General features: G+C 35.3%; 1 protein-coding gene across 3 annotated transcripts in view; it reads right to left on the minus strand.

The window, feature by feature from the left end:
• CADM2 (cell adhesion molecule 2) overlaps window positions 1-16,567 on the minus strand; it is a 677,296-nt gene that overhangs the window by 226,540 nt on the left and 434,189 nt on the right. For 2 of the 3 annotated variants that reach the window (XM_049825026.1, XM_049825024.1), the window contains exon 2: window positions 1,503-1,529. The exons of the other annotated variant lie outside the window; for it this stretch is intronic. In XM_049825026.1, coding sequence (XP_049680983.1) covers window positions 1,503-1,529 — 27 coding nt within the window. The remainder of the gene's footprint in view (window positions 1-1,502; window positions 1,530-16,567) is intronic. 3 annotated transcript variants of the gene reach the window in all.

A 16,567-nucleotide genomic window follows, 5' to 3' on the forward strand; every position in this document is an offset into this window, starting at 1 on the left:
ATAGTTTCAGCTTTTTATTCAGTATGCATGTGCACTACTGAAACAAGGGTGTGTTAATGTTCACAGATGAGTGGGGCCCATGAGTAATTCTGACTCATTTTATGATCCCTGTGCCTCCAGGGCAGTTTCTGTTTGAATGGCAATATATGGGTACATGGAGTAATTGCTGAATACTGATGAGACTATGCTTATTTGTGCTGAAATTTTGCTTCCATGGATATGTTTTGGTTTTGTTTGGGTTTTTTTTCATTGCTTATGAAGATCTTAAACACTTGACCACTGTTAGCATCACAGCCGAGTACATGACAGTACAGAAAAGAGTAAAGGAAACTTCACAGCATGCATAGACAAATAATGTGAATTCGACTTTACCCACTCCCCTCACTCATGACATCCAATGCATGCAAAGTCTCTGAGAAAAAGATTTTGCAAAAAGCCATGCAAGGGTTTAAAGAAAACTGAGCTGTATTTTAATCATTAGTTTAATTATTCTAATACATAAACGCAATCAGTTGGCTGTGTTTTCTTTGATTGTTATTATTATTCTACAACTTCAAGCTAGACACTATATACAATTGAACTTAACAAACACCGTGAATACGAGAGTTCTTAACTTCTGAACTACATGTAACCAAGCATAAATATTTGCCTTAAAATCTGATGTCTAATTATCAAACAACTCAACTTTATCTACCAGAAATGTTAGATAAATTTTAGTAAAATACATATTTTCAGGATTTTCTGTGAAAATATATGTTCATAAATATACACACAGAGAGACATATGTATATATACACGTATGCCTACATTTATACTCATATGCAAGTAAAAATACACCCTTCAGGTTACATGTGCTACATCACTGCTTCGCTGAAATTCAGGAAATGGTTTAAGGCACAACTGACCTTACATGATTAGTACTGAGAGGTTTACTTCTTTGTCACACTGATTTGTGACAATCACCTTGCTGCTTTGAAGTCATAAATCTCTGTAGAGACTATAGTATGCCTCTCTGTATATTGGTATGCCATCAGAAACAGTGATGACCATTTTAAACTAGTGTGAAAAGTTGGGGAATGCTTAGGAGACACTTATGTTCATGTTCTCTGTTCAGATATTTATGACTATGTCTAGACATAAAAAATATAAATTACACTTACATATTTATGAGCAATTTTATGTAATATCTTAATTTTTATGAAAATTCCATCAATATCCCTCCAGTCAGAAATCTAACTACAGTGCGCTTGGTTTTATCTTTTTTTCCTAAAAACTTCCTATATTAAAACAATTAACAAGATACAGTATGAATAGTGATGACTGATAAACAATGAAAACAGTCTGCACTTAGGGGCAATTGCCAAATTGTAAAAAATGATGTATTAGACCATAAGATCTAAAAATATCTTTCTCAGTTTTGAGAAGCAGAAAAAACCTTGTGAGAAAATATGTGGGCTGCAGAACCATGCAATGCAAATTGAAGAGTGCAAGCAGAAACTCACCTCTAGCTTTGTTCTTTGTAGCAGCCACTGGAAGCAAGGAAAAGATTGCACAAGAAGAAGAGAACAAAGATAGATTAGACAGAAGTTTGAGCAAGTAAGAATACAGAGAAACTTTATCACTATCGATTCAAAGTTAACCAACACCATTTCTAGGATTATTTGACCTATTTATTTGAGACACTGCAATACTATGAGATAGTTCAGATCTATGATTCTGTCAGAAGACCTATGTTGAGAATTTAGAAATTATATCACAAAACACACTCAAAAAGCATGTCAAGGAGTGCAGAAAAATCACGGACCATTAATCACAAGTAGATGAGAGCATATGTAGACACATTTGTGAATTCTAAAACTTACAGCACAATTCGCCTTGCCAAAAGTACATTCTGAAGTACCTAAATCTTATGTCATTCCCTTGCTCCTATTGAAACATCATTCTCCTGTGAAGCTGATGCAAACAAACTTCAGTTAAACTGCAGATACTCCAATTATTTATAATCTATGTTATTTGATCATTGTTTTTCCGCACTGAAGCCTATATCTTCAGATTGTTCTTGCAACCTAGCGGAGCACGCAAAGCAAAAGGAGCAGACAATATTTTAACAAACAGACATCAGTGTTCAAACAGAGAAATAGGGGCAGACAAGGGACAGACACTACAGCCTTCCTTGAATCTCCTGAAGCAACACAGTTTCATGCTATTATTTCTAAAGGCACAACTGGGTCACAAAAAAAACAATAGGAGCTTAAGATGTTCTGCTAACATCTGCCCTACTGCCAAAATCAACAGAATCATTATTTTCTGTTTTCTGAGGCTCATGGATAATGTCGCTGATACACAATATTAAGCAGAACCCAAAGTGAAAAAGGAATCACTCTGTTAGCTGTAAATTACACAAAAGATACCATCCACAGCTCTTTAAATCCTCAAGTGCACTCTGAAAAGGAATTCATTCAAGAGCATATTCATGAAAAAATGGTACCTCAGGAAAAAAAAAAAAAAAAATTCCTCTTCTGCTGGCCCTTCTTGCAAGGCAGAACTATGTTAACAATTCAAAGGCAGCTATGCTTGTGACCAAAAGACAGGGGAAAAAAAGGAGAAACACCAAATCTGCTCTTGCTGCTTCTCTTGTTCACACCTAAAGGTTTTAAGTTGTGGGGTTTTTTTTGTTTTGGTTTGGGTTTTAATTTTTTTTCTTTTTTTTTTTTTCGTCTTGTCCGGTGTCTCACCAATCAGTGTTTACTTAAACAAGTAAGGAGAGCATGACAGTGAAGGCCAAGTCGCCTTATATGAAGAAATTGTTGAAAAAATTAAACTTTTAACTTTACGAATACATCAAAAAAAGGCAATTCTCTAGCTTTTTTCTTTGATTTTGTTTTTGGTTTTGTTTTAGTTTCTTCACTGATCTCTCCTCTACTTCCAGATGTACCATTCTGCATTGCCATCATTCTCCTGGCAGTGGAAACAAAATAAAAAAAGCAGTCCCATGATGTCTGAAATCAGCATTACTCCACAGAACAATTCTACTTTGGAGAGGTACAACAAAAGCAGATGCTTCTGCAGAGCTCTTTCCATAAGGCTGCTTAGCAAGAAATATTCACCTGCAAAACAGCCAGTAAAACTCACATGCACTAAAAATTGCTTGCCTAGTAAACAAAATTAATGGTGCCATTCTAATTTTATAATAAGTGAACAGTTTCTCCTTCATGCAAATATAAGATGATAATGAATGCACTGAGTTCATCAACCTGTTTATTTTCTTATGCTTCCCCTTCTTTTTCAGTCCTGAGATTTACATCTACATGAACGCATTATCACTTTGAGCCAGAATAATAATTAAAACTTAAGAAAGGTCTGGAGGAAACACGCCCCTCCTGGTAATTTAAAAGCAACAGGAGACTTTATATTCACATTCACCATTCAGAATAAAAACATATATATGTGTGTATATGAATATGTATATATATAGAAAATATGTAATAGATGTATATATAAAATTATACATATACTTTAATTGTTCAGAATAAATATATACCCACATACATGCAGATGTAAATTGCATATAATCTATGACTATAGGTACATATAGACATGTATATTAAAAGAATCCAACCGTTCTATGATTAGATGGCTTTATTCTGAAGCATAAGCACTAGACAGAGAATTATGACCTATCATGTACCAGTAAATAAAGAAAAGATATAAATGAGGTTGTACGTTATAATTGAAAATAGGACAGGTTACTAAGCTTGTTAGATCAATTATAACTCTCTGCAAATCCACTAATAGAGGACTAGATGACAGTAACCTTCTTAAAAATGTCATGTTCAATACTTGTAAGTTTTTCCATTGACAACATGGTCCAATTACAAGTCAATTCATAAAGTTCAAACTGCACAACAGCCAAATTAGCTGAAAATGGTCTTTCAAAATATAATTCTGCCTACTGAAGAGAACTAGCTGGAGCTGTTTCCATCAACAACCCATCTGTCTGATACCTAGCATGAAGGAAAAATCCCTTTTATTGTTATCATTGAATATTTCTTTTCCTAAACGTGAAAGAATATTTCTGTCTTCCCTCTTTACTCTCCTTGTCATTCTGTGTAAAGAGAAGACAAGTTTCAAGGTATATCCAGTATGTTTGAAATTTTTTATCCACCTCTTCTTCTGCTTACTATGTGAAAAGTCATAAGAGCATAGACAAAGCATAGATAAATGTTTCAAATGAGCATCACCAAGACTGAAATTCAGCAGAGGGAGGCTGGTCTCTTGGGTAGAACACCAGACATGGGATAACTCAGCTTTTTATACCACTGAAGTCAGTGACAAAAGACTTGTAGGTTTCAACAAACAACATTACAGTCAAAGGATCTACATTTGCTTTACGTCTTCAGCAAGTCAGTTGATTTCTCTGCATTTCACATAACACATTCTCTTCTTCCCCACCTAGACTTCCTTGCTTGCTGACTAAAGAGACAAGCTCTTCAAGGCAGTAGGTCTCTCACTTCTCAAAGTAGTATACTTGTAGGATACTGATTTGAAACTTCTGTAATACAACTAGAATGGATTAGGATGGGCCAGTAATAATTCATGGGTACAAAGTAACCTGAAAACTGGAATTTACTGTATTTGGCTGGCACTTACTGTATTTGGCTAAATTAACAAGCCAATCAGGAAATGGATAAAAAGGAAAGGCAATGACTTCTTCAATCCCCATGATCATGGATTTCTTTAAAAACCAGAATACATTTACAAGGGCATTTTTCTTTAGTTACTCTACCTTCTCTTTTGTAAGAAAATTGATTTTGGATAGGGAGGCATACTACAGAAAAGTGTGAACAGTGACCTTTGTTGGAATCTAAGGAAGATTTTAAAGACCAGAGAAGAAAGATGAAGATGGAAGAAAGACCATATTGTCAAGATTCAGGCTGAAAGGCATGGCAGAGCTTCTAGATTTCTAGGTAAGACTGAGAAAAAAAAAAACAACAAACCCTCTTCTATTAATCCTTAGTTCTATCGAGATTAAACAATAGTTTATTGTCTGAAAGCTCTTCTGGTCACAGCATGTGCAAAACAAAAGGGTTTGGCTACTAGGGAAAGGTTTGGGAGCGAGGGGATCACAAAGTAGCAAGAAGTCAAGGTCAGAGATCTCAGGGGAGGCCACTCTGAGGAATCAGGAAAGGGGAGGAAAATTGTGCCAAGTCCTGAATCATGGCAGTTAATTTTCATAGAACTAAGGTTTTTAGGGCATTTTTAAATCAGAAAAGCGTTTCTGCTCTAGCTGTGCTGCTGAAACAATGCTTTTAAAAATCATTGCCTGAATGTAAAAAGCTGGATTCAAATTTCAAAACCCCTAATATACCCTTGTTCTCAAATATCAATAATATATTGTGCTTTATTTTTCTGTGATGTATCTTTCTGACTTCTTGCTTTTTTTTATGCCAACAATTGTTAAATTGCATTCTTTGATAAATGGTGGCTACAAGTTGTTCAATATTTTCTCCACACTCAGCTGTCTCTATGCTGTTCAATTTTGTGGACATTTTTAGACAGATTTGATATAGCATTTATTTTATTTTTCTCTTGTATGTGATTTATTATTCGATTTGGGGTTTTGTCTTTTGTCTTTGGAAAAACCCCCACATCCTTCCAATTAATTCAATAGCTCAATAAAAATAAAAAAGGGAAAAAGTATTTCCTCCAGATGTCCAGCTTACCTAACCTTTTATTTCAGAAAATAAGGAGAAAGAAAAAAAGAAAAAGTGAAAGGTTTGAGGTCAGTGTCTTGTTCTCATTTCTCCTATTACATGCACTAAGAACACAGCTAGAGGAAAAAAAAAGTACAATATCTAAATGCCATAATGACTAAATAGTTCTTTTAAAGAAAAGAACTAAGATGAAAGTCACACTCATAAAGCACATTGCACTGATTTTCTACTGAATACAGTAACCTACAGTACCAGCAAATCTGGCGGTCCTCTTGTCTTCAATAAAAAAGACATCAACAATCTATAGGATGGACATAGTTATTAATCTGTATTTTTACTCCAGTCTTAAAACCTTCTGCAATCATGGAATACTAAAAATTATCAGAGAAGCAGTATACATTAAAAAAAACCCAACCAACAAACAAAGCAACCCCCTCTCCCCAACACCCCCAACTTATAATGCAGATTTCCAGTTTTCAAAGGAAAAGAGGTTATTTTTACACTACCTAAATTTAGAATTTTCTTCTTAATTTTATGATGATGAGGAAAACAATTGCATTTTTTTTCTTCTGATAAACTGATGGATCATCACTGGTCATTTAGGTCACCTAAATGCCAGCTCTGATTCTCTCACTGGAAAAGCTCCTCTGTGTGACAGAAGGCTTAGCAGGATAAATTTCTCCAGAGAATAATGCAAGTTATTAGGCTCTCACAGACTAAGAGCCTCATTCAAAGCAAAGATACCACTATGTGCTGTAATGCAGCATGCTTCACCGCCTCCTTTTCAACAGCAGCATTTTCCAAAAGCCACTGAAGGAGAAAGAAACCACCATCATTGCCTGAAATTCTTAGTGGGACTTTGAGCCTCATGCGTTCAGGAAGAGATTGCTGCCTAGTCTTGAAGAGTGGCCAACAGATGACAAAGAAACATGGGACCGTAGTAGTTCTTTTAGATTAGGATACAGTTTAAAAAACCCTAGATACATACTCATGCTAAATTTATTTACTTCTGATTTTCTGACCCCTCATTTGATTGCCTTTATTGATATGCATTTGCATTTTATAGTGAACATTCTTTTTTTATGTAAGTTCTGCACACTCTTCTCATGGAGATTTCTAAAATATCAGTGGCATTGCAGATAGAAATTTGTGTTATGGATAGAATGATGCAAGGATAGAATAAATAATAGAAGGTGGGACGTTTGAATTCCATGTAATTGCATAAGCATGACTGCACAGATCTTTAATGGTTATACAAATAAAGAGATGAAGACTTATATAGGAATATATGCATTCTGATTCTAAGAAGACATCATGTAATTTCCCTCAGAAAGAGATACAATTCACTTACTAAAGTCATTGATCGATCTTCGAAAAAAGAAGAACATTTTGGTTCCAAGAATTTATACATTTTTTCCCTCAGGGTTTAAGAGAAAAGCTACAAATGAACATGCAAAAAAAGCATGTGATTTTGCAATGATAAAAAATGATTACTTTTTTTATCGCAACTCTAGTGTTAAATGTGTATAAAATACAACACATTGGATATATGCTACATGCTAGGGATTATGAATCTACATACTGATTTGTAATAATTTTTCCTCTTAGAACATAAATATATATTCTTGAAGATACAATTGAAAAGCAAATTTGGAAGAGTTATGAAGAGGTCAACTACTGCATCCTCTGGGTTGAAGCAGCATGAATTACGTTTGGACCTCTCCTAACAGATTGCCTAACATATTGTTAAAACTCTCAGTGACAGGGACTCCAAAAGCTCTCCAGGTAATCCGTTTTAGTGCACAGTTGTCCTCTCAATGGCAAATTGTTTTCCTGAAATATAACGTACCTATCATATGTAGGACACTAGTCCAATTTCTTAACTCTTCTCATACCTTCCATGAGTATAAATAACAACAGAACTTATACTTCTTCAAGGTAACCCTTTCAAAATTTGAAGATTTACTATTTCTCTTCTGCGCCTAAATAACTACTTTCTTCCACTGTCATGGTTTAACCCTCGCCAGCAACCAAGCACCACACAGCTGCTCACTCACCTCCCTCACAGTGGGATGGGGGAGAGAATCAGAAGGGTAAAAGTGAGAAAACTCATGGGCTGAGATAAAGACAGTTTAATAGGTAAAGCAAAAGCCGAGCATACAAGCAGAGCAAAACAAGGAATTCATTCCCTACTTCCCATCAGCATGCAGGCGTTCAGCCATCTCCAGGAAAGCAGGGTTCCATCATGTATAACGGTTAACTTGGGAAGACAAAACACCATCACTGTGAACGTTGCCCCCTTCCTCCTTCTTCCCCCAGCTTTATATGCTGAGCATGACGTCCTATGGTCTGGAATATCCCTTTGGCCAGTTGGGGTCAGCTGTCCCAGCTCTGTCCCCTCCCAACTTCTTGTGCACCCCCAGCCTGCTCGCTGGTGGAGCAGTGTGAGAAGCAGAAAAGGCCTTGGCTCTGTGTAAGCACTGCTCAGCAATAAAGAAAACATCTCTGTATTATCAACACTGTTTACAGCACAAATCCAAAACAGAGCCTCATACCAGCTACTGTGAAGAAAATTAACTCTATCCCAGTCAAAACCAGCACATCCACTTTCTTAATATGTTTTCCAACTTCCTCTTTACTGTCTTTCCTTTTTTTTTCCTGAATTTTCAACAATTTATCTATACTGATCTGAAATCAGGCAAGATATCCAGCTGAAGTGGCACTAGTGCAAAGTAGAATAATTACTTATTATGCTTTCCACCTAGCTCTTTGGTTGTGCACTCCAAAATAGCAATTGGCTCTAATGGAACAGCATCACCTTGTGTTCAAGCCCACAATGATCCCTTAGTCCTCCTCTCCATATTATTGTATACCTGCCTGTTGACTATTTTGCTTTCACGCGTTTATTTTATCCTTTCTGAGTATAGGACTTCACCCTTGTCCTTAGAAGATTATGTTGCTTTAAAGTTACTTTCCCCGTTTATTAAGGCCATCTTGAATACTAACACACCTCTCTAATTAGGAAATCTAATAGCAATATAAATCCTGATAGAAATCTGCAGCAGTGTAGAGAGGGAACACTAGACATGGATTTTACTCAGCATTTCTGAAGGCAGTTTTCTCTGACAGTCCTTTCTCCATATGCTCTATAGAATCAGGTTGATATATGCTGTGATAGGCAGTTTATCTTCCAGATTCCTCCAAACAGCTGTGTTTTACCTTTAAGTATTTCTGAATATGAACATGGGGAAGGACACCCAGTGATCGGGAATTATTAGTGTTCACCACGTTCCAGTATTTAAAGGGCAGTGACAAAGAAGATGGAGACTCCCTTTTTACAATGAGTCACGTAAACGGGTAATGGGTACAAGCTACTCCTGGGGATAAGAGTAACAATGAGAACAATCAGACATTGGAATAATCTCCCCAGGGAAGTGGTAGATTTCCCAACATTGGAGACTTTTAAGATTTGGCTGGACAGGGTGCTGGGCCATCTTGTCTAGACCATGCTTTTTTCCAAGAAAGGCTGGATCAGATGATCCTTGAGGTCCCTTCCAACCTGGTATTCTATGATTCTATGAATTCCACAAATAAAAAATAACTTGACTGTTAATCTATAGTGTACAAACCTATCTCAAAGCTACATACTGTACCACATTATTTTTGTATATCTGCTACTCTATTGAAGAATATAATTCTTGACACCAGTAGCAGACATTCAAATTCAAGACTAACAAGATCATAAAGGACTTCAGTTGTGTTCAGTGTGACTACATTCATCCCATAATTAGCAAAAACCCCCAAAACCCATAAATAAGCAACTTGTTGTCAAACAAAAGTAAACTAATCTGTTTTATCTAATGTTTCTCCTACACACACACACACACTACAAAACCTGTAGGCAAGCCAGACATAAACTACATAAGCTAATGCACAGACCCAAATGACAAAACACTACTATATACTACTGCATTTAGCAAACCTATGAACTGACCATACATCCTGGGCAATAATAGTTAACTGTTCTGTTACTAAATCACAAACAGAAAATCAAAACAGCAGCTGCTACATGTTTACTGTGATCTGTGAGAAAAAACAATGTTTAGAGAAGTTGCTTTAAAAGCAGACTTTTCTGTACAGGACACAGCAACTCTAGAAACACTATTAAATTGTATTTTACTTGGTGAAACTTTGAAAGGCAATGTGACAAAGGAGAACAGGTTCCAGTGTTTTGCCTCCCTCCCCCCCCCTGCATCACCCTAGAATTCAATGCCAGGTAATGACAGAATATTTTTTGGTGTTCGGAATCTCTCCTTTCCAACCCAACAGAATATAGATTTGTAAAATAGTAATTACTGAACCCAGATAATGAGAAGCAATTCATATACTGGAATGGAAAAGCTAAAATGACTGTAAGCATCTTTCAAACTTTCTAATATGCTGTTCAACGCATTAAATATTTTAAAACTGTGACTAGATTATCACATGCAATGACTTTTATTATGTGATACTAATCACAAAATATTGAAGAACATATAGCTCCATTTTCTTTCTGAAAAGTAGACTATAAATACAGTAATTTTGTTCTTGATACTTATTATACTGGCATGATGGAGATCACCAGAAGCATCTTATAATCTAAACATCACTAGAGTTCAGGATTCCAGCTGTAGGTGATTCACATTAGCAACTGGAAACACATAACACTATATATTACTGTAGTGAAACTAGAAGATGAGTATAATCATGCCCTAAAGGCTCCTCTTAAAGGCATCCACATAACATGATTTGCCTGTCCCAAAATGACAACTTTATGCATGTTACAATGCAGCTGGACATGTAACTTCTACAAGCAATGCAAGTTGCAAGTAAGCAATTTCATCATAAACTGGGTTTCCATAAAACATCACAAAATTTCACTTGCAAATAAATACTATAGTTTGTGAATAAGAGTAAATATGATTTTCATATTTCATTTTATCAAGGTAACAGAATGTTTTAAGATGTATAAAACCAACTCTGAAGTAGTAGAATGAAGAACTCCACAAGGCTGTAAAGCATGGTTATGTCAGGCAGAGATACAAGTAGTCAGTTCTGCTCTCAGATCTCTTTTACAGTTATTTCAAAACTTAAACCAAATCTTTGCAAAGCTTTGATATTCCTTCAGCACCTCAGGCAAACTATCAAATTGTTTATCATGCAAAACGTGTGTACACAGATACTCACCCAGCTTCCGTGTTTATGTCAGGTCTCCAGAAAGAGTAGAAAGGAAAAGATCCTACTTGGATACACTTAGCAAACTACTTAGGCACAAAGTAGCTGTCATCACATAACTGTGACTGGGGACAAGCAGCTGTAAGCAGTGAGCTTATGGTTTTTTCCACATCTGCAGATAAATGCATGCAAAACACCTCAAACGATGCCTTGTCCATTTTGCTCAACCCAAGAGCAACCTGTGACATTCTTGTCTCATGTTAGGGTTTTTTTAACATATATGCTATCCTATGTTTTTACAAATAGACATTTTCTGAGTCTACTATGCTTATATACATTATTTTCCACTCACAGTTGACAGCTGTGATAACCCACAAAGCTTTAAGAGTTCTCATATTTGAAAAAAACCCCTTATACAACCAGCATGAAATCAGAAACACTGTAATCAAGAGCAAGAAGCTAGGCAGGCAGACAAACAGCTAGGGTTCTCTTTATGTTACCTCTACATACAACTAATTCATCTACTGTAAACCATAAGAAGGTTTTGAGAAGGCAACTGGCTTTCATTGCATGGTTACTTTCCCTTTTTTTTTTTTTTTTTTTTTTGTTAATATCACAGCCCATGGGATCTCTGCATACGAAGTGTTACATTCATAATAGATCATCCGTATGAAATGCTTTCTTAATAAGGTTAAAATATATATTAAAGGCCACTAGGACAGCAATTGAAGCACATGGAAACAAGCACATATCTTAAAGGACAGAGAACTAAAACCTTGAACAGAAAAAAAAAAAAAAAAAAGTTTTCTTTTTTTATTCCCCGAATATTATCAATTTAGGCTTTTCCAGACATTAGAAGACAAACTTGGGTAACTGACAAGACTGATAAAAAAACCCTATAATAAATTAAGTGCAGAGCTCAACAGATAGGATTTTCATAAGTTTAAATAGATGTCAGTAAATATGTTCTAAATCTAAGCTCTTCTTCAGTTGAAGAATGAAAATTTCAGGTGTGACTTTTCAGTGATGATTTTATTCAGCCATTAAAAATTCTACACAGAATTTTCTTCATCACCACTTGCAATCACTGCAGTTGTCATCTCAAGAAATACACTGGAATGCTTTACTCCTTGTCTTGACCTGATACATTATAGCCATTCCTCTTGAGACCTTCTACAGAGTAGGTTTCAATATCATAGAACATAATGACTCCTTTGGAACAAGTGAGGCTTACAGGATAATTTAGAGACATTAAAATACCTTCACAATTGAGGGACTATATACAATACTCCTGAAAATAGCTATTTGTATGTGATGATAATTATTTGGTAAAATTTATTTTAACTAAAAATGGATCATATTGTTATACATATTAAAAATATACATTCATTTCTGAAGAGTAATGAAACTTTTTTTCTCAGGATTTTTTCATTTATCAAAGCAAATTAAAAATCTTTAAACTTATCTATACAGTAATCAAAATATAAAAATATATTGATAAAGGTGGTGAAGATGTAACAGCAAATCAACAATGGTGTTTTGTTAAGACCCCCAAAGAACAAAATAAAACATGCCAAAGTAGTACTAACCATACTCAAATGATTCAGTTTCAAATACATACTTAGCCATTTATCTCAGAAACAAGGTAGGAAGACACATTGCTTTCCATATGAATTATTTATTGCATCTGCACCCAGTTTAGATGATAAGGAACTTAAGGTGAAACTTTCAACTTGATCATATTGCTATTAGTGAAGTAATATTAAATAAGAACTCTTGCATTTTTTTCATGTGATTTATTGCCATTTTTTCTACATTTTTCTGACAGTTCAAGAAACACGGGTAAACTATAAGAAAAAAACCAAAACCTAAGACTGCATATTATAGCCAAAGTTCAAATACTTGACTGTAAATTATCATCTGCTATTCATAATCATACCAAAATTTAGGATAACTACTATTTTTTTCTTTATATCTGGCTTTACAAAAAAGGACTCCACTTCAGTGTTGGAAATAGAAAAGACTCATTGCCACTCCATTTTGTCAGGCAATATCCAATTTGATGCCTACTAGTGCTGTTAAGGTGAAAAGTTGCCTTGGCAAAACTTACTGAGTAAGACTTATTTTCGTAGCTTGTGTGAGACACGTAAATAAGAAACTATTTTTATAGGGATGCACTGTCCAGAGAAAAATTTAATCCTTACTATAGATCTTTTTGACCTCACACCATCTTTCATTGCATGTCTGAAATTTTACCTGACTACATGCATTAAATAGTCATATTAAAACCCATTTCATTTCCTGTATATAGTTCTCATCTCCTGCTATGGTTTTAAATGTATATATGTGTTGAATATACAATCTAAGGCAGTAAAAGTTGTCAGGCATTCTACAACTTTTCCATAGTTATGAGAACTACAGCTGAAAATTCACAAATTCAAACAATTCATAACTCCGGACTTAAGATTTTACACCCACTCCCCATCCTCTTCTTGTATAAAGAAAAACAAGCTGATAGTTCTGTATTAGAAAGAGAATGGAAGAATGAATATGCAGAATCTACAAGCATATGCTTGAAAATTCAGAATTTGAAAACTCACAAAACAGCCATTAGGTTTTTCAGGCAGAAAAGAAAGTAATATTAAATTCAGAATTTAAAACACTGTTAAAGAAGCTTAAAAAAATAAAAATAGTTTTGAAGAAGATATAATTGTTCCATATATGATACTCTTAATATTGACCTGAGCCCCAATTTTCTTTGATCTGAGCATTAAAAAGATTTCTATCCCTCCTTTAATTATATTGCCACTCTACTGAAATTGTCTGTAGGCAAGATTCATTTAAGAGTTGATCTACGTTTACAGCAGCTATCAGTAGTCCTGGCTCTCCATATCACTCTCAGGTTACTACATGCAGTAATACGCCTGAAGTGTTGGTATATAAAAAGCTGGAAGCACTGTGAGGGAATATGTAATCTGGAAGCTTTTTGCAGCAAGAAAAAAAAAGTTATTTTTAATGCTGAGGACTAAGCTCATGGGCTGAAAAGCTCTGCTTAGGTGGTCAGCAATTAACATGAGAAAAATTACACTGATATTTAAACACTCTTCAGCTTGCATTTCATCTGAGTTATTTACAAAAGGGGTGGCTCACAGCTTGCCAGTCTAACGAGAACATCCACAGACTGCTGACACAAGCTGTTGATGTGGTTGTCACATACTTGTTCTGTACTGGGGCCTTTCATCACGTGCCCTTCACTCTTGGTCTTTTGATGTACATGTTGGTCATACCTCTAAAACAGACCAGATGTATTTCATTAATTGCTCAGTTCTGTCTATGAGTCGTCAAAATAAGGACTTATTAGAAAACATCTTTACCACGGTGTGTTCGCAGTCAAAGTAGAGCCAGCACATGCACCTGGCAAGCAGACACACTAATGATGGTCCATGGGCCACTGTAGAGACAGCGCCCAATGAGAGCCTCTGAGTGCCTGCTAGGAGTAACTGAAATGAGGAAAACAACGTTCTGCAAGTTCTGCTGCTTTGGTGGAATGAAAATGAAAAACCTGAAGCATCAAAGCTTGTAGATAACACAGGAACTTTAAAAACTGAGTCATTCTACTTTGGCAGAATGAAAATTAAAAGACTGGAGCATCATGGCATGTAGGTAGTGCAGGATCTTTAAAACCTGAGTCTAAGAGATGTAGCAAGGTAGTATATTCAGATGAACTCAAAATGATATATGACAAAAAAAAGTTCTTCAAAGTCAACGATAAAAACTAAAACCCAGGAAGGTAAAAAAGATGAAGCCAGAGAGAAGAGGAAAAAAAAGGCAAGATGAGGTGAAAAGAAGGAGAGAGGGTTAAATTCAAAGATCCGGATCATAAAGCTCAGCGAGCCAAATGTGCATGAGACGTGGTATTATAGAAATCTCAAAATTTCAAACTCAAGTCATCTATATTTTTAGCATTTCAATACTGAGAAAGTATTTCTAAACAATAAGAGATATAGTATATACGGAGATAGACTAAGACTCCACAATAACTGTAAGTGAATACTTAACATAATAACAGGACAGGACAGTTTTCATATCTTATTAATAACTACTTCCTTACTATCATTACAATGGTCTCTGCCTGTGATCCTTCCTTCTAACAGTGCCACAAGGTTGTTAAATTACTCACCTTAAAAACCAATCAAACAAAACCCCTTTCTTGTATGTAGCAAATAAGCATATGTTTCTTGCCCTTCTCATGTCTCACATTTCTTTTTCCTTTCACATCAGTGAAAATATTCCCAGAATTTAAAAGAATATGAATGTATACCTATTTTAGATCTATTTTATATGCATACCATATTATATATTTCATATTATATATACTAGATATTGCGCATATATTAATATATTCTTTTATGTAAGATAACCATATTCTGTTATATAAACTTACTCATCCAATACCCATAGCTTTATATAATATATAATGTCCATGATTATATTATATAAAAGAATATATAAAGCAATATATGTGTGACATATATATGTATGAATGATATACTACGTAACATACAAAAGTGTGTGTGTATATACACATTACCGCCTGTAAAGTATAATGCTTTTCGGTACATTTGAACAACAATGAGTGAAATCAAGTTAAAGTAATGTGTACTGTAAATTGAAAAATGAAAACACTTTCATGGAATACTTTTGAGAAACTTTTGAGTAATTTTATTTTAGGGAATTGAAGAAACCTAGTCAAAGTGACTGTTTACAGGAAATGATGCAATTCTTGGGGTAATCCTCTTAATTATGACTTCTGAAGTAAAATATTCTTACTCCTCCTACAGTGAAAAAAAAGTGTTATAGTAAAGAAATGATTTGTGAACCCTGGCATTTGTGAACTGTACAATAACTGCATGTTGAGTCCCTACAGTACTTTGATTCATGAGTTTTGTAACATCCTGGAGGAACATATACCAGACAAAGAATTACCCAAGGTATTCCTCAGCAAACTGAAACCCTCCTGAGGGAAAAAAAAAAAAAAAAAAAAAAAAAAAGAGAGAAAAGGAAAAATCCCCAAACAGTAAACCAGCCCAGAAGGCAGGTAAACAAGTTACTATCGGGTATTTCTAACTCATTCCTTGACATCTCTGCCAACATGCATCTTCTAGACAACATTATTACACAATTAAAATGAGCTAAACAAGCATGCAAAGGCCCTTTATAGCAGAAGAGTGTTTATATATAGCGTTTAGCTTCAATCATTTTTACACGTCACCCGTTTGTAGCATAAAGGACTCTCAGTGAAAGAATGCAAAAAGGAGGGTGGTGTTGCTATTTTTGTTTTGCTGTCGGAGCACAGCCAGGAGAGATTTGTAGCTCAATGAATGAGTGGCAGAACAAACTCCAGCTGTGAACATGTGCTCTGCAAGATTCAGCCAGGTCCCTAGCAGATAATCGGGTAGCTCACCAAATTATACTGACATGCGCTTGCTTTGCCCACCTCTTGGAGCACGCCAAAGCAGACAGTAACAACAGAGGCATCCCCGTTCTTATCCTAGGAAACCACAGCAACCTTTCAGAGCCATTCCTGAGAAGTTCGTACATGCACCTCTTTCATATTCAACACAACTCTGGCAGTTTAG

Source organism: Accipiter gentilis, chromosome 21 (assembly GCF_929443795.1).
Source record: "Accipiter gentilis chromosome 21, bAccGen1.1, whole genome shotgun sequence".
Lineage (NCBI taxonomy): Eukaryota > Metazoa > Chordata > Aves > Accipitriformes > Accipitridae > Astur > Astur gentilis.